Source organism: Mustela putorius, unplaced genomic scaffold (genome assembly GCF_011764305.1).
Source record: "Mustela putorius furo isolate JIRA1106 unplaced genomic scaffold, ASM1176430v1.1 tig00000460_pilon_pilon_pilon, whole genome shotgun sequence".
Lineage (NCBI taxonomy): Eukaryota > Metazoa > Chordata > Mammalia > Carnivora > Mustelidae > Mustela > Mustela putorius.
In genome coordinates, this window is record NW_025421389.1 from 11,584,933 (window position 1) to 11,612,574 (window position 27,642).

Below are 27,642 nucleotides of genomic sequence, written 5' to 3' on the forward strand. Positions count from 1 at the left end.
TATTGGGGTTAGGTCTTTCTGGGTCTCTCCAGTTGAAATTGCTCCTTCCTTCCTTGAGGTCAGCATAACACTTGTTGCATTCATCTGTGCACACACCCGGCTTATCCTGATGTCTTCAGAAAGCAGCCTCTTTGCCACTGGTATTCTATCTACCTTGACCCCATTCCCTTACCCTACATTACAGTCACGCAAAAGACCTTACTGATTTGCATGGTTTGCTGTCTTGCGTTAATATGGCTGGCATCAGTTTATGATGCAAATGAGACTAAGATTATAGATCCCCCGTAAAGCCAGCCAGCTTCCCTCACCAAAAGGATTATTCCCTAGACAGCCTAATCCTGTTAGACTTCCATGATATTGGCGCCAAGGAGGACGATATGGGGGTAACAAAACCCCACCCATTGCCTCTGGGAAACATCTCAAGGCTATAGGCCACTGATGTTGGGTGTAAGAGGTCAGTAGGAGAGTGAGAGTGATGTCACTTAGTAGTACCATCCCATCGATGAACTAATACGTGGATAGGATGAGCACTGTAGATGTAAATCATTAAAACAACAGAAAATGAAGCAGAGTACAGTCTTCTGCAAGGAAAACACACCTGCACAGATCTGAGGTTACTAAAAAAGCTGTTATTCTGGTTGATGATTTTGTGAGATTGTGTGCGTGTGTGTGTGTACATAGAGACCAATGTCCTTTAGCCTTCTCAGTTTGTCACAAAACAACACGCCAAAGATAGAAAGACTGTTCCAACGACAGGCCAAGAAAAGAAAGTCACGTTATTCAAAACAAAACAAAACAAAACAAAAACATTATTCTAGACCCAAATAATGTAGCTAATTGTCTAAAATGAATTAAAATAGTAGATTTTTAATTCTCACTCTAGAGAGTCTATCCCTAATCTGAAAACCCCTCTATCAAGCTTCAGATAGAATAAGACCTTTTTTCAGAGCAGACTAGGATGGCTTGAGTCCTGACTTACAATTTGAGGATAGTTTTTGAAGTTTGAGGTAGGATAAAGGCCTCAGTGCATTAGAAATCCTGTCTGGTGATTCATCATCATGAAGATTTTCCCAAATTTTACTTTTATTTTTATTTTTTTGCTGGGGCAACTCAGTTCTAGCATTAGACCAATGTTACATTTCTAGAAAACAGACTGGGTTTAAATCAATCACTTTTTAAAACCGAATGCCACGTTAACCAGATAACCCCAAATATGAGCAGACATTGAAATCTGAACTCTTATTTAATGCAGTTGTTATTTAAGACCTACTTACTACACAGTCTGAAAGATGGGTCTATAATTTATATTGTAATTCATCTGAACATATTTTGCTTAAATCATCAAATACTCAATTATTAAAGGAATTGAAATAGGAATTCGGCCCACCTGCCCTTGGTCGGTAGAGGGACCTATTGGTTATTTAAGCAAAATCCTTTATTTTTTTGTTGCCTTTTGATAATGGAGACTTTGTTTGTCTATAGGAAAAGAAGGATTTATTTTGGAAAACAGCTATGTAAAAATCCTATCTGAGAATTTGGAATTCTTTTTAAAGTATGGATATAATTCAGGATGGCAGTAATAAATTTTTCATTAAATAGCAGATACATCTTTAGCTCAAAGTGCAAAATTTCTCATGGTTTTTCTTTTTAAGGCTTCTCTCTCTGTCTCTGTCTGCCTCTCTCTCACACACATGATCGCCAGGATTCTGTAACTCATGGTATTATAATGAAAGCAAATGAAATCTTCGCAATGTGGTGGAAAGAACACTAGCCTGAGGGTTAGGATCCCTGAATTCTCCTCTTGACTCTGTCAGTGGTTAGCTATGTGATCTTAGGTAGTGCATTAAACAACTCTTAGCCTCAGTTTCCCCACCCACAGAACAAACATATTGAGCTCAATAATCTCAAAAGTTCTCAAGTTGCAAACCTACAGATCTGCTTTGAATGGCAGGAGAAGTGGAGGGAAGATTTTTGTGGGAATTATTCACCAAGGAAATAGGATTCATCATTTATTAAATACCTGAAGGAAGCAATTCAATGTGGTCACAGGGACAGAGAAATTGACATCGTGCTGTTCTGCCTGGCATTCTCATGACTCCAGGAAGGTTAAAAGGTAGTGGTGAGGGGGAGGGGGGTTGTACAATTCACTCTTCAAAGTCAAGGTAGCACCTATTTTTGAGGACAGACGTAGAGTCTTTGTTCCCAGGGTTCCTCACTCTGTTGTTTTCTACTCAGATACCATCCCGAAGTTTCCAGACTGGAAAGCATTGTCTTGTCAGCCTTAACCTACCCTCCTGGCCCCCATCGGCCACACACACACTCTCTGCCGGCTTACAGAAGCCAGTGGGGACCTCCCCCTATGTTTCCCATTTTGTTCTCCCATCACTTAAGGGATTGTATGGTGCTGCCATTTCCCAAGGCAAACGATGTAGACTGACAGTTTCTCTGCTCCATTATGACTTTATCTGAAGCATCCTCCCCTGGTATCCTGACTGATATGGCTACATCACCTTCTACCCCCTAACCTGCCTCTTTGTTCTTCAGAAAGTGGATCAACCCTAGACACAAAATTATTTATTTAGATGTCTGCCCCTACTATGAGATGTACATTCTAGCAGGGTTTTGATAACCTCTTTTATTCTCAACACAGAAAGCAGAGACTTGGAACATAATAGACACATAATCAGTATTGGTTGAATTAATAAAATATGTATTATGGGACACCCAGACTTGTGATCCAGTGCTCTGACCAATCGATCCCTGAAAGTCCTTAACCCCAAGGAGAAATTCAGCAAACGGGCATTCCACTAAGGTACGAGACTTTATTTAATCCTCACTGTGGTTTCTGGCAAGGGAGTGCTTTGGCCCCACTTTACAGATGAGAAAACTGACATTCAAAGACCTGAAGGGCCTTGCTGTAGGGCACACAGCAGCTGAGTAGCAGCTGAGAATGAACTCAGATTTCCTGACTTCAAGTCCGCCCGACATTTCCCTGTTTCATTCACCAAGTCTGCATCTTCTCTGATTGTCTCTCCATCTTTAATGGTACCATGTGCATTGAATCAAGCTTTCATAGATGGAGGAACTAGATTCAGTGGAAGACTGCCTAGAACAAAGATGCAGGTTTTGAAACCGGGTCATCTTCTGAGCAGCAACCAGTATCACGTGATTTTCAACACTGATAATGTCACTGTGGGGGCAGGGGTGAGATAAGTGTTGTTTAATATCGCAGGTTAACTTGTCTGTGGCCAAAGTAGAGCAGAATGGCTCCTGCAAATTTTGGTCTTCCCAACATGACTCTTTAAAGCCTTCCCAGGAGACATTCTTGGGAAGGAGGCAGGAGCACTACACAGAAGGACTTACAACAAGGGCGGCAAAATTAAGATTTTGAAATCACATGGAGTTCTGCAAATTATGCACAAAATAAAAAACTTCCTTAAAGCAATCAGACTTCCCTGGCCTAAGTATCTCCTTAGTGTGGAGACTCATAGGTATTTTGAAATATTGACATGCCTTATATTTGAGGAAGAAATATGCAGGTGCATAAAAATCATATTCCAGAATTACTCAAAGATGATTTGTCAAGGTCACTCAAACTGGGAACACACATTCTAGATTTCTGTCTACAGACCTCCATCTGTACAGGACAGAATTTCATGGACATGCAGGCCTATGTCCTTATAAGAACGTATAAACATGGTATTTTAGGAACCGAATATTGGAAAGATATACTGTATAGGGACTTTACTTCCCCTGTTTCATTTATACAAAGATTTTGAAGTTCAAACAGGTTCAGTGGATCATACATTCTCGTGTGAGAGGCTAGAAATCCACTAGCCTCCCCTTGTCCACTGTCTCCTCCAAACACAGTGTTTGAACCCCTGTAGGAATGGGGTCTAGGAACCTCAAGATCCAAAAGTCACAGAGGAATCGGAAACCGTGGCTTTCGCACAATTTAAATACCGAAGCATACATTAACAGCGCCATCCTTGAGCATTCTGGGGACTGAAGTCCCGCCCCAGGACTTGAGAAGCCACTGCTCTGTGGGTGTGTCTGCAGAACCAGGTCACCTGGAAGAGGGACAAGGGTGCTCCCGAGGAGGGGCTGGAGGGGCTGGAGGGACTCACAGGCTCCCACCGCCCACAGGAAAAAGAAGACCTTCCCCTCCATCCTTAGCATGAAGGACCAGGGCCCTCATCTCAGCCTGGTTTCCCTGCCTGCCATGCCAATCCTTGTGTGTGTCTCTAAAGAGGTTAGCACATCCTGGGTACACAGACCACAGCTTCCTCCATTTGCTCAGGGCCGTAGAGGTCTAAGCATCATGGAGATATTGCTTCACTTCTCCTTAGGGTGTCCACATCAAGACCCTGGAGCCATCTTGCCACCCTTCCAGATCAGAGGCAGAGCTTCTGGGTAAGTGGTAAGTGTCCTAATGTGAGAGAGTCTTCTAGAGTGGAGCATCCTTTTACCAAACCAGAGACACCCAGACATTTGCAGGCGCACACCAACATGAAGACAAACAGGTGTAAGTGACCAGTGGCCACCTCCACACTCTCCGTAGGAACACTCCTCACCCCCGCACACTTTAAACTGGATGAACCCAGACTCACGCAGGCTTCCCCCTGAACTCGGTACAATCAGTTATCTCATCTCCAGATTTTCAAGTTCCTTCTCTTGGTGCCTTTTACCTAAGTCAGCGTGTTTCAAACTTTCAGAAAAAAAAAAAAAAACTTAGAAAATAAAAACCACTACTCCACCCAAATGATAAAAATCTCCTAAATTCTCCAAGCACAACATCTTCATCTTCCCTCTCCTCTAAACTCAGTCCTGAGCAAGGACTTGATTCCTTTGGGTTCTGGGGAATGGCAGGCTCTGCCAGTCCCCACCTCACCAGCCTAATAGTTTTTCCAGACTGACTCCTGCTTGGGGTTGCGGGACAGCCTGGAAGCCTACTCCTGGTCCCATTCATTCCTCTGGGTCCTCTAAGGTCAGTCACTTTAGGGGGTGTCCCTCCTCTCAGCTCCCCGGACCACTTCCCCCTTCCAGGAGGGGCAGGCAATCAACACTCCTGAAGTCTGACACAAACCCCAGACCCTCATCCATCCCCCTGGGCTGCATTTTGCAACTTAGAGGCAGGCTCGAGGTGTGGGGTGAGGATGGGGAGGGGGGTGGATTTGCCAGCGCGGTCGCAGGGGCTGTTGGCTCAGAGACGGCCACCGCAGGAGAAGCGGCTCTGCAGGGCGCGGGACCCTCTTTGGGAAGACGGTGGAGCCCTTGCCCTGGAGCCAGCGCACGGCTGGGAGAGGAGAGCCAGAGCCGCATGCAAGGCGCGGGGCAGCGGCGCCGACCCAGGCTGCAGAGGGATCGCCTGCCGGCGGAGCGCAGAGGCCGGCCCGGCAGTCTCAGGGAGCCGGCAGCCCTCGAGGGCCAGAAAGCTCCGCAACACAAGCACCAAGAGGAAGGGAAACCAGCTCGCGCTGACATGTAAACAGGGACTTCCATCTGGAGAAGTCCGCTCGCACAGACCCCCAGGCACACTCACTTGCACCCCGATCCGCTTGCAACCCATCCACTTGCCCGCCCCAAAGCCCTCCAGGCGGGGGGACCCCAGCTGGTGGCGGCTGCAGCTCCCGCCCCCGTCGCCTTCGGCCTCGGGGAAGAGGAAGCCGGCCCGCCAGGCGAGTGCCCAGCGCCGGGGCCAAGGCGCCCAGCTTGCCGGGTGGGAGTGGTGGACCCGAAGGTCTCCAGCCCCAGGCTTGGATCCGCGCCCGAGGTCCTTAGGTTTCATGCGGACCCACCCCGCCCGCAGCCCGGGCCCGCAGCGCGTAGGGGGCAGCCGGACGCGACTCTGGGACAAGGGGTGCTGGGGGAGATCGCTGTCTGTGGTGAGCCCGGAGGGTCGCCCCCGCGAGTGAAACTTGCCACCCGAGCGCGGGAGGAGAAGGCGCGAAGCCGGGGCACGGAAGGAAGGGAGAGTAGCCACGTCTTCCGGGACCCCGGCGCCCCGCGCCAAGCCTGCCCTCTGCCTAGCCGCCCCGGCTGGACCCGCCGCTCCCGCGCCCACTGCCCCATCGCTTACCTTAATAGTCCCGTCCATTTGGCCAAGTCTGCAGCCGAGCCCCCCAATATTCCACACATTGACCCGGTTGCAGCCTGACCTCGCAGCCCCTTCGGATTAGCCCGGCGCGGCCTCCCTGGCGCCCTGGGCCCTCCCTGCGTGCCCCCCACGAGCGCCCTGCCCTCGCTCCCCTGTGCACGTTTGTTGTTGTAGCGGAGCGAAAAAGAGACAGTTAACCGGATGAAACTTTTTTTCAGCTAATTTTGGGAAGTGACTTCACTTTGCGAATCGAGGAGGAAGTCCTATCTCTCTCTCTCTCTCTCTCTCTCTCTCTCTCTCTGTGTGTGTGTCTCGCGCTCTCTTCTCCTCTCCCCTCTGCTCTCCCTTGCTTTCCCTCCCCCCACACCCCCTCTTCCTCCCCTCTGCTGGTCCTGCTTTTCGCATCACACACACTATATAAATATACCCGGAGATGCCCAGATACATTCATGCGCAGCGCACACAGGATACTTGCTCCTGGGAGATAAGAGCGAGCCGGGAACAATGCCGGGGTCCACGCCCGGCGCCCGCGCCCTGATTCCCGCAGTCTGCACCCCCACCCCCAACACCTTCCCCCAAAGTCCAAAACCAAACGTCTTTGGCCTCCTTCCTTTTCCCGGGCCGTTGGCCGAAGGTGGCCCTCCTGACTCATTCACTTTCCGTTTCTTCCCACAGATACGTTCATTAATGCTTTTTCCAGCCGGAGTCAAACTTATTGGGGGTTGGGGGGGGGCAGTTTACTCGGGCTGGGGATAACCTGGAGCCTACTGCCCGGGGAGATCCGGACGCAGACCGAAGCAAACCAACCATTTAAAAAAGTGCATCCAATGGGAATTTTTCCACTCGGGCCCTCGGCCGCCGAGACGCGGCAGACTCAGAGCGGTTCACCGGTCGACGCGGACTCCGGGCGGTTTCGGAAGGACCGTCGGGGGCGCGGACTAGGCTCCCAGCGCATTGTTAGCAGAAGGGCGCCCTCGGGGCAGCGCGCCTCGGCCCTTCGCTCCCGGAGAGCTCCCGGCGCCCACCGAAGGCGGGAGCGGCGGCACCCAAGGCCACCTACCCGCGCCTTCTAGGGTCAAACCCCTCGCACTTTACCTGGACCCGATGGCCCAAGTCCCGGCGCTCGGCCAGAGCCGCCTATGCAGTGCTACTCCGAGCCCCGGAGAAACCTACACTACCGCGGACATTCCTTCTACGCTGGTCAGCAGGTCTCCAGAGCGCAGCAAGCAAGATCGCCGCACAGACTCAGACTTCCCCCTCGGGTGAGCCCCCGGGAGTCAGTGCTCAGGACCATCATGCGCACCCAGCCGGGAGGCCAGCCGGCCCTTGGCCCGCCTTGTCGGTCCCCGCCACCCGGAGACCTCCCCGGCCCCCCTGCATTGCCGCCGAACGCTCCAGCTGGGGCAGCCTCAGGAGTCCAGACGCAGCGAGGGGACCCCCCTCCCCAGCCTCCGAGCGCTCTCGGCTTGACTCCCTTCTCCCCAACCTCCAAAACAGGTTACCTTGTCCACGCTCTCCAGACCACGCTTTGGACTTTTTCACTTTTATTTAAGAGTCCACCCGGGGAAGGAGGAAAAAAAAAAAAAAATCCAGAGGAGATCCGAGTCAATTGGAAAGAAAAAAAATTCAAAAGGGTGTCCACAGCGGCGAAAAAGGTGACTTATTAATTCTTTATTTCTTCTGGACCAAGTGAGCCAGAAAGCTAGCTTGCCTTCCTCCCTCCCTCCCCCCACCCCCTCTCGAAATTAGTCTCATCAATTCAGCTCCAATTTTGGGTTCGAATACAGACGCGGGTCTGAACGTGACCAGACCTGGAGTGGCGGGTGCAGCCTGCCAGCAATTGAGACTCGGTGTGCTTATGGGGGAGTGGGGTGGGGGAGGGGTGGGGGGGGTTGGGGGCCGGGCCGACCCCCCCCACCCCACCTCCTGTCTGCTTCTCAATCCAGGGGTCTGCTCCGGGGCTCCCCAGAGACCGCCACATCTGGTTACCGCTAGCGGGGTCAGTTCCCCCCCTTTGCCTGGGGCCACCAGTTCTGGAGTTCAATTAAAAGAAATCAGACTTAACCCTTTCGTCTCCTCAGCCGGCAGCCTGCGCTCTCACTCTTCCCTTCAGCTTTTCCACATGCTTTCCAGAGAGGAAAGAGGTTAAAGGGAAAGGAAGAATGAATTACATCCTTTCAAACCCCAAATTGTTTCCTTTTCAGCCCAGACTCTGTCGACCTTCAAACGACAACAGGGCTTTCAGGAGGGTGCGGGGAGACCGCTTTCCACCCAGACCTGGCCAGAAACCCGGCACCCCCAGCTTCGTTGCCCCTTTCTCAGGCAGAAGAGATTCCAACTCTACCACCCGGAGGCCCCCTTCCTGGTCCTGGGCAAACACTGAGTTTGTTAATGGCCACCCCACACCAGCCAGCCGCTCCCCCTTCCTTCCAGACTCCTCCTAGTGCTGGAGAAGTCACCTCCATGGCAAAAATGTTGGCTAGGTTTCTCTTCCCACCTCCTATGAAGGGTGTCCAAGAGCATATATTCTTATCTACACTGCACTGATCAGGACAGTCACCCCCACACCCCCCTAGTACCCCCAACTCCTTTTAGCAGGAACTGCCTTTTCACATCAGGAAGTTGGTCAATATGAAACTACATTAAAACGAGGACTTGCCCTCCTGTTTTATTTTATCGTTTTTAAATATTTTATTTATTTGACACACAGAGAGAGAGAGAGATCACAAATAGGCAGAGAGGCAGACAGAGGGGGAGGAGGAAGCAGGCTCCCTGCTGAGCAGAGAGCCCAAGGAGGGACTTGATCCCAGGACTCTGAGATTATGACCTGAGCTAAAGGCAGAGGCTTAACCCACTGAGCCACCCAGGTGCCCCCGCCCTCCTGTTTTAGCTGTGGAACTCAATAGCACTTTGTTTCTCCCGGGAGAACCAAAGCTATGGCAATTTCATAATTTGGAAGATGGAGGGGGGAGAGGCTGACATTGGCATAACTGTCACCCCTTTGTGACTCATGGACTGGCACTGATGCCATGCCTTTTGCTATTTACCAGCTCCTCCATGAGGAGCTCCTGTCCATTCACGATGTCCTCCAACCAGCAAAAAGAAGCCCCCCAGCTGGGAACAACAGCTCTCTGAGGGATTTGAGGCTCCCTCTACCCCATATTGACATGCTGGTAGGCAAGTTTGCCCCACTTATATAACTCTGGGTTTGAGGCTCAACTCCTGCTGCTGCTTCTATTTTAAATCCCCAAGGGGGAAAAAGCCCTAATCAAACACAACAGTAAACAAGTCTGCCCTGTTTCATGTGGTTAACACCAGACATCTGGAAAGATGGTTTGATCCTGGCAGCTCACATTGTTTTCACGAGCAGCCAAAGAGAATATTTTGAATGTTTGCATTGAGACAAATTGATAGAGAGCCTGTGGTAAGGCCCGCTACAAATGAAAAGTGTCTTTGAGTTGGGGAACCCCTCCCCATCTCCTCACTCGCCCTCCCCTTTCTTTTTCCCCTCTCTCCCTCTCCCTTCTCCAAGCTTAGTGAGGAGCTGGTTACCCCAGCCCACACACTTGCACACACCCTCTTTCCTGGCTCACCAGAGACTGCCCTGCCTGCCTTTTCCAGACTGGGCAGGGCTGGTGCCTAGGAGCCAGTGCCGGCTACCCTCAGTGCCCACCAGCTTTCAAGTCGGGGAGCGCTGGCAGCCAAGGAAGTGGCCCAGCATGGAAAACAAAAGCTACCAACTGGGGGACCCACAAAACAACTCATGGCACCGTTCTAAGCCTAGGGTCACGTACAGAAAGCATGCACATGGAGGGTGAATATTTAGGAAAACATTTGGATTTTGAACATTTTCGCTGGAACTCTGGTCGAAGGACTTGCCTCTCACCATACGCACTTGACAGTATTTTCAAAGATGCGGAAGTCCTGCTTCCCCCCGGGAGGGAAGCGGCTGGGTGAAACGTGTCTTGGCTCGCTCAATGTCAGCCCTTTTGACCCGGTCAAGACTTTCCAGACGCGACTTCCTGGGCTTCTTAGGTCCCAGCCCAGGTTGGAGGCGGCAGGACGCGACAATCGGTGCCGGGTCCCCGGGGTGCCTCCGGATCCGGGGACTGCCCCGTCACTTGAAACCCCGAAAGATGCCAGGCCTGGCAGAATGTCTCCGGCGGATCCTCCCCCCTCCGTCCCTCCGTCCTCCGTCCTCCCCCGCCCCTCGGGTCCAGCGCCGCCTCGGCTGGTATTCGAGCTGGCAAGGGCGGGGAGGGCGGGGAGGCGGGGGCGCGGGGGAGGGACCGGCGAGCGAGCGCCAAAACTCCAGACTGCACAACTGCAGCTTCAAGTGTCTGGCCCCTCGCTCCAGGCCATAATTAATTTGAGATTTATTTTTATTGGAGAACTCGAGTCTCGTCTGACCTTAGCCAAACAAGGCAGCTCGAGCCGCCCCTGGATGCGCTTGAATGCCGGGGAATATTTCTGCAGGAAGGCTCTGCAGGCGCGCCTGCTTTGAATTTGTTTCTCAGACTTCATCCACTCTCAGATTGAAGGAAGATTTAGAGCCTCTGCTCGCCCTGCCCGCTCCCCACGCTCGTTCTTGCTTTAGCGCCAAGCGGGTTCAAAACGCTACGTGGGAGGCCGCGGCGGCGGGAGGGCCGGGGGTCGGCGGGCTCGGCTGGGGGAGGGTCTCTGCGCCCAGAGCCCGAGGCGCTGCGGGCCGGGTCCCCAGACCACTCGGCGTCGACGAGGAAATCCCGAGGGAGTCCCAGGCCGACCAGAGAGCACAGGCTGACAAGAGGTGGAGACCAGCCAGGTGCCGGGACTCTCACCCAGCGGCGATGCCTAGACGGGGCCTGGGGCAGGGGGTGGGGGGGGTGGGCGGGGCACGGGAGCTTTTCAACCTCTCCGATCTCTGTCCGCCCTGCCTCCCAGCCGCCCCAAATGGCATTTATTCTAAGTACAGACCTGTGTCCTTGAAACGCTGCTGCTGGACCTGCTGGCCAGATGCTGCCCCTGGGGCGTGTCGGTCGCTGTGAATATTCTGGGGCTAGAAGCCTCCTTTGGTCTGGTTTGGGGGGGCGGGGTGTCTCCTCCAGAATGCAGCTTGGGCTGAACCTGCAGACTAGGTTGTGAGGGAGCGGGAGCAAGGAGTCCGGAAGACTCGCAAAGAGGAGAAAGTGGAGGACCCAGCCAGTCTCCGCGGGGTTGATGAGGGGCTTTCGGGGTTGTGCTCCCCGCGCTGGGACTGACAAGGGATTTGCACCCTGCAGGGGCAGGATGACTTCCCATATCTACAAGTGGAACATCCAGGTGGAAGGTCACACTGTGGGACCTAGGGTTTGAATTCTGGCTCTGCATGTACCAGCTCTGTGGCCTTGAACAAGTTCCTTAACCTCTCTGTGCCTCAGTGTCTTCCATCTGTACATGGGTGTTGTGATAGGACGTAACCCTCAAAAGGCTTTCCTAAACTTGAAATGAGTGTCTGGAACTTACCTGACAGCACAATTTTGCCCTTATTTGTATCTTGGCCCCACCTCTTACAAGCTCTGTTATCTTAACCTCTCAATACCTCAGTTTCTCATCTGCAAAATGGATTACCTCCTAGGATTACTATTAATATTAAATGAGTTAGTACAAATACAATGTTTAGAACAGGGCCTAGCAAAGGCAAGGGCTACCATGATGTTACTACCATTATTCACCTACGGCAACGTCTTTGTCTTGAAGAGTCACCCTCCTTCCCTCTCTCCCTTTTCCTCTCTCCTTCCAGCTCCATACCCTCCTTCAGCGCTCTCCTGTGGAATCTCCCTGAGGGACTATGTGAGTTCTCAGAACCCAGATCGCTGCCCGGTGGAGTGGGCACCCTTGGCTTCTGCAGCCCGGCTAGGATCCAGGCTCCCAGCCTGGGCGCCGGGGCATGCCGTGTTTGTCAACAACCTCGAAGGTTCCTGACACAGAATGGCAGGGTTTTGGCAGGGGGGGGACTGTTTGTGCCCCTCTGGCAAATGGTCGATGTAGGGAGCGGGAGGAACAGACCCAAGATTGTCCCTGCTACGCAGACCTTGCGCCGCCATCAATGCACCCCTTTGTGCAACAATACAAACTTTGTGGCTGCTGAAAAATCCATTTTTCCCCCTTGAAAAGAGCTCCTGCGGCGAGCGGCTCCGTGCGCTTTAGTCTCCCTGTGTACGCCCCGCCACCTCCCGAGAGCCCTCCGTCCAGCGATCCATTATATGGATTGTAGACACATCGATTCACTTATTTTTCATTCATTCCAGATTAAACAACTCTTACCCGCGCCAAGGCTCCAGGACCTGGCCCCCCAAAGTGACTGTAAAACTTCTTTAGACCTCGGGAGGAGGCGGGAATGGGCGGGGGTGATACTATCCAGTCTCAACAAATTTCCCTGTAGAGGAATGGGAGGAGGGCCGAATGCAAAAGTTGCGCCTCCCGAGAGCCGCACCCCAACGAGGTGGTCAAGTGCCGGCTGTCCCACAGGTCGGTGGTATTCGCCGACGCAGCAGGGAGCTCTGCGCGGGCACGCAGGTGGGGGTGGGGGCCGGAGGGGGCGGGGTTTCACGGAGAAGGGGGCGGGGCGGGGACCTGAGGGGTGTGTTTGCCGAACCCCGGCGAGCTCTTCCTCCTCGGATCTAGGGAAGGCTCAGCCAGCCCCAGCTCCCGGCTGTTACCGGGAAGGAGGGAGGTCGCGCCTGAATCCCTACTTCGGACCCTCGGCCCCGCCCCACTGGCGGATTTTCATTTAAACGTGTAACGCAGATGTCCTTCCCTCGATTTGTTTACATTCTTGGGAACTGTTATGAGTGCAAAAAACGTTCTATATGCTGTCAAATGCTGCGCTTTGGTGGAGCGGGTGCGGCCAAGGAAAGGTGTGTTTGAGGACGGACGGGGTGCCTAACCAGTGGAGAAGCGCGTCGCCTTCACATACCCTCGCACACATGCCCAGAGACTCACATGCACACTCCCAAGTACAGGCAGACTCTTAACTTGAAGCTTGCTGTGCGCCCGCGGCACGAACGCAAGACCCACTGGGATCGGACACTGGCTCTCAGTTCAGGGACTGGCGTCTCGGCTTCCCTGCCCAAACTTCACCAGGCTCACCCACTTCCAGTCTCCCAAACAGTACCTGCCCGAGGGCCTGTCTCCTCAACCAAGGATTCCCCAGTCTCCAGATCCACCCTCTGACCCAAGAAAGGGGATGGAGGGACCACAGGCCTGGGTGGCAGAGGGGCAGGGGTTATTACCTGTTTAAAGACGCTGTCATGTCTTACCTTGACGTAAGACGATGTGTCGGGGACCGTCTGAAACATCCTGGCTTGGTAAGGAAGGGTGGGGAAGGCCCAAGAACCAGCCTGGGTAGGAGAAACCTCAGTCACCCAACAGTACAACACGGGTGAGAGGGTAGAGGGTGGGGGTGGGGTTAGGTGATGAAGGAGGAGAGTTGGGATGCTCGGATCTGCCTGGGATCCGCCTGGGCCAGCAAGGGAGGATTGGAACTGTTAGGCACTGGGCACCCTCCCTGCCCCTCTGCCTCCAGACCTGGAGGTTGAGAGCCAGCTGACGCCATTGGGTCTCTTTCCCACAGCCGTGTAACCCTCCCCTACCCACAATCTGAGACACCCATCTCCCCACCAGGGCCTGGGTAGGTTCACACCTGCAGACACCAGGGGACGGGGGACCATCTGAGCCAGAAGACAGAATGCTGCCTGGATAAAGGTAGGTTTCCCCTCGAATGCAGCCCAACCACCCAGGGACCAGATATTTACAGAGCTGCCAAGTTCAGGCCCTCCAGACACAGATCTCCTGCCTGGCTCCCCTAAAACCCCAGGACTCTGCCAGAGTTCAGGTGCCCCCCTCTTCCCTGCTGCTGGACCACTTGGGAAGGAAGACTGGCAGAAGCTTCTTGAGGTCTGGGGAGATCTTTTCTCCCAGCCCTGCTTCTTAAAGAAAACAGTTTTTACAGCAGAGACAAAGACAATGAATAACGCAGCCTTATTTCTAGTGGCAGAGGAGCTGGTGTCTGAAGTCTGAGTAATTGGGCTGGCCGGGTCAGAAATCACCCTAGAATGCCAGGTGCCTCTGCGTGAGTCTCTCCCTGTCTTGCCAAGTCCGGGGGCTGTCTCTCTCCCCTCTTCCCTTCCTTCTCTTAAGCCATCTTTAACGTGGCAGCGTGCAGCTTCTCCGGCAGCCAATGTGTTTCTGATAAAGCACTTTTCTCCTCACTAACAAATTCCAGCTTTTCGGCTTCTGAAGCCACAACACACATACGTGAGTTCAGGGACCAGGTATGTTCCTTTGGGCTCCTAGATTCCCATTCCCTGCCTCTATCCCGGGGTCTTTGTGGAGAGTGTCCCCCATTTTCTCTGAAAGTTGGAATGGAATTTGCAGGGGAAAAAGTGAGGCGGGAGCAGGGGAAGAGAGAAAAGAAAGTGCCGGAGAGAAAGAGAGAGTCCCAGAAAGCCTCCCATTCCTGGTGGAGAAAGGGGCGCCGCTAACCTCCTGCATTCCCCCAAGGATCTCACACACAGGAACGCTCACCTTAGATACCCTTTCCTGTTTGGCCAGCAGGAGCAGAACTCCAGCAACTCCAGGATGTTCGAGTTCTGGGTGCCAGTTCTCTGCGCCTAGAGCCCCGGATCCTCGGTGCCCTATTAAACCTGCTGGCTGCCCGGAGTCAAATGTGCCTTTCTCTGCAGCGCCTTCACACAGCCAGCCTCAGTCCTAGCTGGGGGGTGGGGGTGGGGGTGCACAGAAACCACTTGGTCTGTGTGCCCTGCAGCTCTCTTCCCTGATGTCTCTCTTCGTCCCACTCCCCCTTCCTCTCTCTTTTCCCGTCTTTTAACTTGATTTCCGTTTTCTTATCAATATTTCAACTGCTGTCTGATGAATTGTTCTAGTAGACAGCCACCCATCTGTCCCTCACTGATTTTCCAGAAACCTCACGGTAGTGCTAGGAAATGTCAAGGAATACTGGGAACCACACACGTACTACAGATATAAAGCCAAGGGGAGACACGGAGACCCTGGCCTGCTTTTATGTGATTAGCTTTAAACGATTGCTGTGCAAATAATTTTTTTCTCAGACTTAAGCAATGTGATGGAAGTCCTCTTGGTTTTTTCAAGCCCTTAAGTTCAGTTAACTTACAGGTGACTCTTTCCCTTACTTGGACCTCCCCAGAACACATCCTTTTCCGACCCATGATTTGTAGGCATCGTCTATATGAGCAAGGAGATTTGCAAATGTCAGAAGCAACCCTATTACGGAGTTTCAATTTTAAATTACATATAGCAACACCCTTGCTCAGGAGTAGTTTCTGGGTCCTTGAGTTTGTGGGGTTTTTTTGTTTTTGTTTTTGTTTTTTTAAATTTTGGAATCTGGCTTGCTTCTTCATTTCTAGACCAGGTCTTGAATGGGACTCAGATTTCTGAGTTCTTGTCCACATTCGCTGTTTTAGTTGCCCAGTCCAGGGCCATTCTCCACAAAACGGCTGGGCCTTGCCATGCCGATGCGTTGCCTGTGTGCTCCCTCCCAGGCTGGTGGTTTCCACACCCTTCCATGACTTTGCATCTCCTGAGCCTCCAGTAACCCAGAGCTTTGCACCAGACCTCTGTCCAGAGCCCTTGGCAGGGACCAGAGCAGCTGAACTTGGGTGTGCATTGTTGGGTGTAGGGCAAAGCCAAGGGGGGGCTGTGTGACAGGTAAGGGTAGAGTGTGTCATAAGAAACCATAGCTTCTGTTCCCTCTGAGAATTAGCCTCAGTTTCTCAAGCCGTTCCCTCCTCGTTCTTTCTTGGGTACCCAGACCCTGCTGGCTGCTTTGGTTCTGGACACGAGAAAATTAACTCGGTACCTGCTCCCTCTCCACCTCCCTGCTCCCCACCCCTCAGCTGGCTCTGGAAATTTCTGACCAAAAGCAATTGCTAGGATTCCATTTCTGGAGAAAGCACACTTATCACCCAGATCTCCCCACGTGGGGGGTATGAAGACTGGCGGCAGGGTTATTCATTATTTTCTTCTCAACAATATCCCGATTTTTCTCTCCGTCCCTCCCCCAAAGCTCAACATATTGAAACATTTTGCTGCTTAATAAGAGCAGCCGGGAGAGCTCTGGGGTGAAAGGCCAGCCTGGGACCGAGGCTGGGGCTGCCCGGGCTCGGGGCTGACGGCCAGGCTGCCCCCGCCCTGCACATTCCTGACCATTGCTTAGGAAAACAAGAGAGGCTTGGGGAGGGGAGGGGCCTGAAGTACAAGGGCCTGTGCCCCCATAGTTTTGTTCCTGGGATTCCGTGCAGAGGTTGGTGGTCTTCCTTCCCAAAGGGAACAAACACTATTCCAAACAACCACAAATGAAACTGAAGGTGCTCCTCTGTAGGGCAACACATCCCAGACCAGTGTCATGCTTTTTAAGGAGAGGTTTTTTGCAGCACAGCTGGAGATTTGAAATTGCTTTCTTTTCAACATCCCCACCCGCCCCCCTACTGTCTCCTTTCTTTTCTTGAAAGGGGACTTCCAAAGAGACCGCTTGAGTACCTGCTTCAGATTTTAAACTCCTCTTTATGTTTCAGAGCTATTATCACACCCTTATTCATAGACCTCTCCAAGGTTGGCCTCCCTTCCTTAGACTGTAAGCTTCCTGAAGGCAGGTGTTGCTTTCTTTTCCTTCCCAGCTTGATACCCTGGGTCCACACTGAAATTGACAAGCATTGAAGCGGGACAATTTCTTAACTCTGTCTCTTCTTCTGAACAATAGGGAAAATGAAACAAACAAAGCCAAGCCATCACATTGTTACTAAGTGAAAACTGATAGGCACATTTCACCTGAGTACAGTAATTCATTTTCTGCTTTGCAGGGTGGGAGAAAGTCAGGGCTCCTGGGTGGTGGACTTTATTTTTACATAAATGGTTTAACCAGGGATCAAGAGATCCTCTGTCTCTGACAGAGGTGTCCTCTGCTAGTTCTATATCAAACCCTTCAGTGTTGTGCGTGTGTGTGTGTGTGTGTGTGTTGTGCACACCCACGCATGGATGGCCTCCTATTTCCTCCTCTTCATGTAATTTTAAGAGCTAGAATGGGCATTCACGCTGAGGATCATGCAAATAAATAAAATCTTGGTGGTCCTGGAAAAACAGATGAGCTGAGAAGGAAGTGGACTTGATCTGGACTCCCTTTCAGCTAGGGTTTCGGAGCAGGACCTGTTTGCACACTTGAGGGGGTGGGGAGACTTGTGGAGGCCCACCCAGGGAGTGCTGGCAGCCCTAACCACCCTGTCTGGGAGCAGGGGTGGGGTGGAATTAGGATCCAGGCTATCTCATCCTCCAGAAGGATATGGCCAACTCCCTTTGTCACCTGGAGCCTTCAATTTGCCAGAAGAAAACTGTTGAAACTGGTAACAGCTGCCATAAGGTGGAGCCTAAGAAAGGAGAGAATGAAGGGAAAGGGGCAGGAAGACTCATTAAAGCCAGCTTATCCCTCTAACTGCTTCCAAAGGGAAAGGGGCGGGGCTCTCTTGCTCCCCGGTGATTGCCTCCTTGCCAGCTCATACCAGGCTACCTCCTTTGGCCATTGATTTGCAGCCGAGAGCCTGGTCATTAGCAAGTGACTCTGATGTTGACTTTAGGAGCTTGGGAGATTGGAATCCAAAAAGCACATTCATTAGGGGAGAAGAGTTGGTTATCCTGGGTGGGGGGGGCACCTTGAGTTCTATGATTCTCAGCAAGTCTATGAGGACCTAGTGTCCCTATTTGGCTAATGAGAGAGTTACAACTAGACCATCATGAGATGCCTTCCAAAAATTCTGTGAGATTATTTGACCTGGGAAAGCATGTGAATCAAAGGCAAATTAATATTCTAGGGTTAGAAACTTTGGGTTCCAGTTTTAGTTCTGCCTCTAATGAATAGTGTTATGAACTGAATTGTGTCCCTCTGAAATCCATATATTAAAGCCCTCACCACCAGTAATTCAGAATGTGAATGCATTTGGAGACAGGGCCTTTATAGAGATAAATAAGGTAAAATGGGTGGGCCCCAATCCCATAGGATTGGGTCCTTATAAGAATAGGAGATTAGTACACAGTGCTAAAGCCAAGGAGAGAGGCCTCAGGAGACGGCAAACCTACTGGGAACCTGATCTTGGATTTCTAATCTCTAGAACAATGAAAAAACAAATTTCTGTTGTTAAAGCCACTAATACTTTGGTATTTATTATGGCAGCCCTAGCAAACCAACGCAAGTGGGGAATAGTACTTTGCCATGATTTGGTTTCCTCAAGCAAGTAAAAGAATTAACAATGTTGACATACTTTACTCAACTCTTATGGAACTCTCCAGAAGAGCTGCCATCCACAGTGTTTCTGGTCCTGTGTAGCCTTGTATATAAAGCAGTATTCTGATCTTTGTGGTTCTTTCCACCTCAAATAAAGACTTCAATGACACTGAGTTTCAGTGTCCTCCACGTTTTCTATTCCCTTTGCTTTTAATGATGGGAAGGAAGGAAGTCACTTCCTGCTCTCCCATCAAGCAATTTCAGGTTTTAAAGGGTAGCCAGCAAGATGTCATGCTCCTTATCTCTCATTATTTGTGTCCTCTTGTAGCCCTTGAAGGCTGCAAACCTACACTGAGCTCCTGGAAATTACAAGGAGAGAGAAGTGGGAAATCTGCTCAGAGAGATAAGTCCAGGAAATGGAGGCAGTGAGTAGAACAGACTCCATGAGAAGAGCTACCAGACTGGGGCATTTTGGATTCTGACGCATGTGAGTGGGTCGGTCCTTTGATTCCCATCACATACCACACACACACACACACACACACACACACACACACACACACACACATTCATGCATATCCTCAGCGTAACAGAGGATCTTGGGATGGGATAGAATAGGGTGTAAAATAAGAAGATTTCAGAACAAGGATGGAGAACTGCCAGATCAAGAGATCTGTGATCTGATCAGACACAAAAGAAAGGGCCTCTCCTAAGCTAACTGATTCACCCCTTACCCCCACCTGCGGATCAAACACATACAAAGTTCCCGAGGACGGGGAGCGCTGGGTGGTTCAGTTGATACGCGTCCGACTCTCACCTTCAGCTCAGGTCATGATCTCAGGGTCTTGGGATCGAGCCCTGCACTTAGTGTGGAGTCTGTGGAGATTCTTTCCCTCTGTTCCTACCCCCTACTCCCACATCCAGCCCACTCTCTCTCTAAGGAAAAAAAAAAAGAAGTTTCCAGGACTGTGGATGAAGAGGTGAGAACGAGTAAGACGATGCATTAAGGCAACAAGGAGCTTTAAGGACCAAAGATTTTTATATATACATTATATTCCTTCCTTCAACCCCCTTAACAAATTTTCTCTCCTTAAGTTCTCTCTCCATGAATATCAATTAATTAATTTTATTAGATGATCCCTGAACCCTGTTCAATCTTAAATTTTTATAATTCTAAAGAGCATTTTACTAGTCTCATCTATAATCATGATTTTTTTAGTTTATTGGGAGACATTCGTTCATCCTTGCTCCTGTTTTAAAAGAGAAAAGAGAAAACCGAGATAAGAGTTAGCTAGGCCAAGGTTAGTTCTTCATAATCATTCCAGTATGGTTGCAGGTTGGGTGATGCTTTTTCTGATTGAATGGAATAATCCATTCATGTTTCCGTTCATTCATTTGTGTTCTAGGGGCGGGAAAATGGGTCATGGAAAGGGACTGAATAGTATCACTTTGCTAGCTCTAAGAAGGCAAAGATTTGCAAAGATCATGTTATCTTTGCTCTATTGACCTGGACTGACTCAACCCTTAGAAGAAGAAAGAGAACAGAATTAATGAAAGCATCAACTTCAGAACCCCTTGTAGAAGGAGTCGCCATCGCAGTGTTAGGGGGAATGAATCAGGGATAGTAAAGGATTCAAAAGTGTTGAGTAGGACAACTGTATGTCCACCACAACTTTGAGGTGAAGGGTGATTGTATTAATTGAAAACAAAACAACCCTTTGGGATGCTGTTGAGAAAAATGCCACAGAAGTGAAAATATGCTCTGGCTACCAAGGACACCAGAGCAGTGTTGTCTGAAGTAGTGAGGCTATTATTCATTGCTCCCTGCCAGCCTTTATAATTCCAATTTATAAAAGAAAAAGGGGGGGGTTGCCTGGGTAGCTGAGTCAGTTAAGTGTCTGCTTTTGGGTAAGGTCATGATCCCAGGACCCTGGGATCGAGCCCCGCATGGGGCTCCCTGCTCAGCGGGAAACCTGCTTCTCTCTCTGCTTCTGCTGCTCCTTCTGCTTCTGCTCACTTGCTCGCACCTCTTTCTCAAATAAATAAATAAAATCTTCAAAAAGAAAAAAGAAAAAAACCTAGACAAAAATCGAGCCGGACCCATGCCAATTATATCTGACACAAAAGTCTTGAGGGTATGCTTTTTAAATGGAGGTGATAGGATTGAGGTCAGGTGTGGGGGGTACTTGAATAAAGACAGATATCAATAATGTCCCTAATACTAATACCTAGCGATAGTCTTTTGAGAACTGAGTTGCTTTCCACAAAGCACTTCCAACTTAGAGATGGAAAAGACACTTTGTACCTACTTGTATGATCAAATACTGGTCTGCTGTGTCATTATTATTATTTTGGTGACCCTCAACTTTGATATATGGGGACAGTGGGGTCCTGAAGAGAGCACGGTCACTCACTATTACTTCAATGCACGTCATAGTTGAACACAAAACAATGTCCCCCACTTAACACAATAAACACTGGGGACTCACTGCCTTGTGAGTTCCTCTCAGGGAACCTGCTTTCCCTAGATAAGAGATCAAAAGTCGAGGGTGTGTTTTCATTTTCTTGGTGTATGTTTTTAGATCAGACTTTGTGAAGTAAGGTGTCTCCTAGATTTTTGGCCAAGCTCAAGGGGAATATAGATTTATTGCAAACCTTCATTTCTCTTTTTAAAAGCTCAGATTTGTGAGCGATGCACGGATGAACTGAGTATTTGACTGTGAAATTCTCATTGCGTCAGAGTGATTGGTAATGTGGAGGTGGGCAGAGTGGGAATTATGTTTCACACTGTGGAGCCTGCTCGCTAACTTCTGTGGGTCATGATTTTGGTTCTACTTTATAAAAATTGATGAGCCAGGGAGGGGTAGAATGAAGTGGGTCTTGAAGAAATTGGTAAGTGTGTCATGCCCCCTCCAGTCCTTACCTATCCCTTCTCCAAGTTCTGACCCAGGGGTGGGTTGGCCAGTGCGGCTCCCAGACTGTGCTTGATTTCAAATGAAGCTAGTTCCAAGTGTGCTTTTCTGACTCAGCTAGCCACTGAGCTAGTGAGCTGTCTTGTTTTGGAGATTCCTACCTTTTGCACTCTGTTTAACTGTTTATAGAAGCAGCACCAGCAGTGAAAAAGCAAAGCCAGGGAGGAAGGCTCCTGTGGAAAATTTCATGGGTCCACTCAGACAAGACTCAAATGGGTTCCATGACTTCAGCTACGAGCTTGGGGAACCAGCTACCCCAATCTACCCCCCCACACACACACCCCGACTGCATGCCTAGATGAGTCTCTTAATTTGCTTAGGAATTCCTGGGGTGAGAATACCACTCCTGGTCAAACTTCAGCAAGCTGTCTGCAATGGTTTTCTTCTGACAAGGGTAGATGGTCAAATTTTTCAGTTGGGGAGGCTTTTCAATTTGGAACCAAACTGAATTTTGGCTTGCATCTCTAGAAAAGAAACTGGTCATGGCTGTGGGGCCCAGAACCCTGAGAGAGATGATAAGCATTTGCAATCTTGAGTGCTTATCTCCTGCTGTATCTGGGCTTCTTGCATTTATAAAGTAAATCGGGAAATCTCACCACAACAGGCTTTCCTGTGAGGAGGCTGGCATTTCCTGCCTGCCCCACTGGGGACAGGAATGGAGGGAACACGCTGCTGATGTCAGGTTTCCTCATTTCAACCCTGCCGCTGCTGTGGGGAGTAGAAGGTGGTGGGGGGTGGAGGGTGGGGGAAGAAGGGACCCACCGAGATCAGCTAGGGTGTGAGTTGGAGCGAAGGAGATCATTGTTTTCCTGATATACTTTTCATACAGCTTTTTGACACATAAAATAAGAAAAGAGCCCACCCATCATTATGTGTTTGAATCCACATACACGCATACACATGGTATATACGTGTGTTGTGTGGGTACTTAGCTACTTGCTTTGATGAAAGCAACACAATTCTGACAAACTACTATTAAATCAATTATATTAAAATTACTTTGCATATTATGCACCAGGGGAACATTCCTATGCATTCCGCAGTCTTGCCTTTAAAAAATGTCATAAACAAATAATGCTTTTGTAAAAGGAAGTGCCTCACCCCACTTCTTGCATTTAACTTTAGGGTCAATTTTTATTCCAATTTTCATATATGTGCTATTGAGAAGATCACTTGTGTTAATAAAAAAATTGCACATCTTGCCTCTGTTAAATGAAAGATATGAATGTGTGTAGAAAATTTGATCTGGTTCTACTATTGTAATGTCTATATATTTTATGTAGCACTTAGAGTCATATGTCATTGGATGGACCCTAGAGAAATTCATGCTCAATTTCCAGATGAAGAAACAGACTCTGAAGCAGAAATTGCTTCATTTAAATATGGTATTTCACTTAAATACATTTATGTCTGTTGTTTAAGTAGTTAAATATTCAAACATTTAAATATCTTATTTCATTAAGGAACATGATTATTGTTATCACCACCTTTTTTCACGGTGAAACTGAATCATATGTGAGAAACTTGAATCTCTTAGAATCATCTCATATATTATCTAAGTAATGTGTTCCAGACATTATCTATAATTTTATAAGTAATTTCTCATGCTTTGCCGGGGGAACCACAAGGCTTGGCTAGAACTTAGGTCTTTTCCCTTCTCATCTTCTGTTTCCTTGTTGAGTCTCCATCAACATGGTTCATGAGCTTTCCATCTCCTTTAAAAAGTGATGAGGTTGTTCAACACCACTGCCAATCCACTGATTTTATAACTGTTTTCTCTCTTCAACGTTTAAAACACCTAGTGTTGCTTTCTCTTTCCCTTCCTTCCATCCCAGGAGGAAGAGTTGCAAAGATAGGAGAGAGTGATAGTTCATGTATACACACCCAACCTTTCTTAATGTTACCTTATTACATAACCATGGTCTCATTACCCAAAACTAGGATTAATGCAATACTATTAACTAAACTTTGGACTCTTCAGATTTCATCAGTTTTCCTGCAATATCCTTATTCTGTTCCAGGGCTCAGTCAAGGTCCCTCTGCTGCTTAATTGTCAGATATCCTTAGCCTCTTTCCATCTGCGGTAGTTCCTTGGTCTTAAGTTCTGTTGCATGACTTCGACGCTTTTGAAGGGCATCGGGGAGGTACGATGTAGAATGCCTCTCAATTTGGGTTTGTTTGAAGTCTTACCATGATTAGCTAGAGATATGTATTTTGGGGAGGAATGCCACTGAGGTGATACGCCTTTTACAGCACATCATCCTGGAGGGTCCATGACATTGATGTCTTCTTACTAGTGATGCTGACCTCGAGCACTTGATCAACGTGGTTTTGGCCAGGGTACGCCACGACAAAGTTACTATTTTTTCCCTTCACAATTATCAAGAATTGGAAAGGGGAAGGAGATACATTGTCATTAACAAGTATTTCTGGGCCCTGGGGGTGGGGGGTGCTATTTTGAGACAATGCAAATATCCTCCCATCCCCAATCCCTGACAAGCACTGGGATTTGCTTTCCATGCCCAAAGTTTTGTCAGTTTCACCATGTCATATAAATGTAACCTTTGGGTCTACTTTTTTCCCTTGTAGGTGTATTTCAGATTTATTCATGTTGGTATATGAGCTAGTAGTGTGTACCTTTTCATCACTAAGCAGTATTTTTTTGTTGGTAGTACTCGTACAGAGGCACCATGTTTCACTAATCTGTTCACCTACTAGAGGACATCTAGGCCATTTCCAATTTTTGGTGGATATGAATAAAGCTATAAATATTTGCGTATAGGTTTCTGGTTGTGTGTAAGTTTCCATTTTGCTTGGGTAAATATCTAAGAGTGAGATTTCTGGGCTTTATGGTTAATGAACGTCTAGCTTTATAGAAGAAACTACTAAACTCTTTTCCCAAGATGTTGTGCCATTTTGCCTTTCTACCAATAGGTTTGAGAGCTCTACTTGCTTTTAACACTTCTGAGCACTTGGGCGCTTGGTTGTAATTTGCACTTACCTAATACCTAACCATTCTGGATATTTTCCATGTGTGTGTACATGTGCTTGCATCCACACATCTTCTTTTTCATGTCTTTAGTCTACGATTTTGTTGTTTCGTTCTTGCATCCACACATCTTCTTTTTCATGTCTTTAGTCTACGATTTTGTTGTTTCGTTCTTGTTGACTTTTTATTTTTTATTTTATTATTATTATTTTTTAAGTAGGCTCCACAACCAACATGGAGCCCAACATTGGGCCTGAACTCACGACCTTGAGAACAAGACCTGAACTGAGACCCAGAGCTGGGCATTTAACTGACTGAGCCACCCAGGGGCCCTGAGTTCTTACTGAATTTTGGGAGTTCTTCATATTCCCTGGAAATACATTCGTTATCACATTTATTTTTTAAGTGATTTTATTTATTTATTAGAGAAAGAGAGAGAGCAAGCAAAGTAGAGTGAGAGGCAAAGGGAGAAGCAGACTCCTGACTGAGCAAGGGCCCAATGCGGAACTTGATCCCAAGACTCCAGGAGTATCATGACCTGAGACGAAGGCAAATACTTAACTGACTGAGCCACCCAGGTGCCTCTTTCACAATAATGTTTGCAAATATTTTTTCTATTTTGTGTATTGTCTTTTGAGTCTCTTAATGTCTTTCTCTGAGCAAAAGTTTTAAATTTTGATAAAGCCTGGTTTATATTTTTTTCTGAGTCTTGTTTTGATTGTCATATCTAAAAACTCTTTGCCCTACCTAAAGTCATGGAGATATTCCCCTATGTTTTTTTCTAGAAGTTGGATAGCTTTAAATTTTACATTTCAGCCTTTAATGTATTTTGAATTAATTTTTGTATAAGATGTGAGGTATTTATAATGGTTCATTATTTAATTACTTGATATTTTGCATATAGATATCTAAATGTTTCAGTATTATTTGTTGACAAGACTATCTTTTCTTTATTGAATTGCCTTTTTACCTGTCTCAAAAATCAGTTGACTGTCGACAAAACTAAAAGACAACGAACAGAATGGGAGAAGATATTTGCAAATGACATATCAGATAAAGGGTTGGTCTCCAAAATCTATAAAGAACTTGTTAAACTCAACACACAAAGAACAAATCATCGAGTCAAGAAATGGGCAGAACACATGAACAGACATTTCTCCAAAGAAGACATACAAATGGCCAACAGACAGGAAAAAATGCTCAACATCACTTGGCATCAGGGAAATACAAATCAAAATCACAGTGAGATACCACCTCACACCAGTCAGAATGGCTTAAATTAACCAGTTGGGAAACGACAGGTGTTGGCAAGGATGTGGAGAAAGAGGAACCCTCCTACACTGTTGGTGGGAATGCAAGTTGGCGCAGCCACTCTGGAGAACAGTATGGAGATTCCTCAAAAAATTAAAAATAGAGCTAACCTATGACCCAGCAATTGCACTACTGGGTATTTACCGCAAAGATACAGATGTAGTGATCCGAAGGGGCACCTGCTCCCCAATGTTTATAGCAGCAATGTCCACAATAGCCAAACTATGGAAAGAGGCCAGAGGTCCATTGATAGATGAATGGATGTGGGGTGCACACACACACACACACGCACACACACAGTGGAATATTACTTCGCCATCAAAAAGTGAAATCTTGCCATTTGCAATGACATGGTGGAACTGGAGGGTATTATGCTAAGTGAAATGAGTTAATGACAGAAAGACAATTATCCTGAGATTTAATTCATATGTGGAATTTAAAAACAACAGAGGAGCATAGAGGAGGGGAGGGAAAAATAGAACAAGACATAATGAGATAGGGGGATAAACCATAAGAGACTCTCAACCATAAGAAACAAACTGAAGGTTGCTGGAGGGAAGGGGGGTAAAGGGGTAACTGGGTGATGGGCATTAAGCCCAATGAGCACTGAGTGTTATATACAAATGTTGACTCACTGAACTCTACCTCTGAAACTAATAATACACTAGATGTTAATTAATTGATTTTAAATAAAAAAAAAACAGTTGACTATATTTGTGTGGGTATATTTATGAGTTCTCTATTCTGTTCTATTGATCTGTATATGTAACCTTTTGCCAATACCACATGGCCTTGATTATGCTAGCTTTGTAGTAAGTCTTAAAATCATAGTTATGTATAGATAACATGAATCCTGTGCCTTTGTTCTTTTGCAGGATGGTTTTGTCTACTCTAGTGCCTTTGTCTTTCTATATAAATTTTAGAATCTTCTTGTCGATTGCTGAGGTTGTGTTTGGGATTGTGATGAACCTAGAGAAAACTGAGGGAACTGACATTTTAACAATTTCCAGAAACATAAAATTGGCGTGCATCTTGTTCTTTTTTTGTTGTTTACTAAGTATTTTATTTATTTATTTGAGAGAGAAAGAGAACACAAACGGGGAGGGACAGAGGGAGAAACAGGCTCTCTGAGGAGCAAGGAGGCCAATTTGGGGCTTGATCCCAAGACCCCGAGATCATGACCTGAGCCAAAGGCAGCCGCTCAACTGCCTGAGCCACCCAGGCGCCCCTTGTGTTCATCTTCTAAAGAATTTATACAACACTGGTTTTTATTGCTGCATCTGACCTTGTTGTACTATTTTTGCTAAGCCACTCTAAGTGGCTAAGATGAGCCACAAATATTAGTATTTAGCATTACATAAATGGTTCTGTACTGAGACATAAAATATAAGCCTAAATATATCCTTGATTATCAAGGAATGGGGATAATAATTCTCAAAAAAAAAATCATGCAATGCAGTATATACACAAAAACTTATTTGTACCTATATTTTTATTGTATAAACAACATAAAAGATAATCTTTTAACTACTGGAAAACGCCTTAAAAATAATTAAATATGTAGAAATCTGACTATCAATTAAGGGCTCAGAAATCTGATTGACTAACAGTGCTGTCAAGAATGATTTCACAATTACAATTAAACTTCCACCACCAACCGTACTATGAAGCAATATAGTGTGGTTGGTAATATTCCAGGTTTGGGTCAAATAGACCCTGGTTTGTGTAATGGTCTTCATTGACAAAGAGTTCTAATATGTCAAAAAATTCTAATAAAGATTAACTTATTTTATGTATTAAAGTACTCAGCACAATGTCCAGAACCTGATTCTCAATAAATATTAGCTATATTAATAAAGAGTTTTTTATCTTAAATGTTTCAAATATTTTTTAGTCACTGATGAAATTTGGTTATGCCAAGCTCTAAAGAATTCAGTAGCTATAGTCGCTAAAACGAACCTTTTCTGGGGACGCCTGGCTGGTTCAGTCAGAAGAGCATAGG

The 27,642-nt window shown here is 47.9% G+C and overlaps 1 protein-coding gene across 3 annotated transcripts in view; it reads right to left on the reverse strand.

The window, feature by feature from the left end:
• Nucleotides 1–14,869, reverse strand: part of FLI1 (Fli-1 proto-oncogene, ETS transcription factor) — a 122,658-nt gene extending 107,789 nt beyond the window's left edge. For 2 of the 3 annotated variants that reach the window (XM_004763897.3, XM_045080358.1), the window contains exon 1: nucleotides 6,080–6,418. In XM_004763897.3, the coding sequence (XP_004763954.1) occupies nucleotides 6,080–6,097 (18 nt within the window). In that variant the 5' untranslated portion in view covers nucleotides 6,098–6,418. Of the gene's footprint in view, nucleotides 1–6,079; nucleotides 6,419–13,377; nucleotides 13,459–14,644 lie in introns of those variants that run through there. The other variant, XM_045080355.1, reaches the window with a different exon arrangement.
• Nucleotides 14,870–27,642: the final 12,773 nt, after the last annotated feature.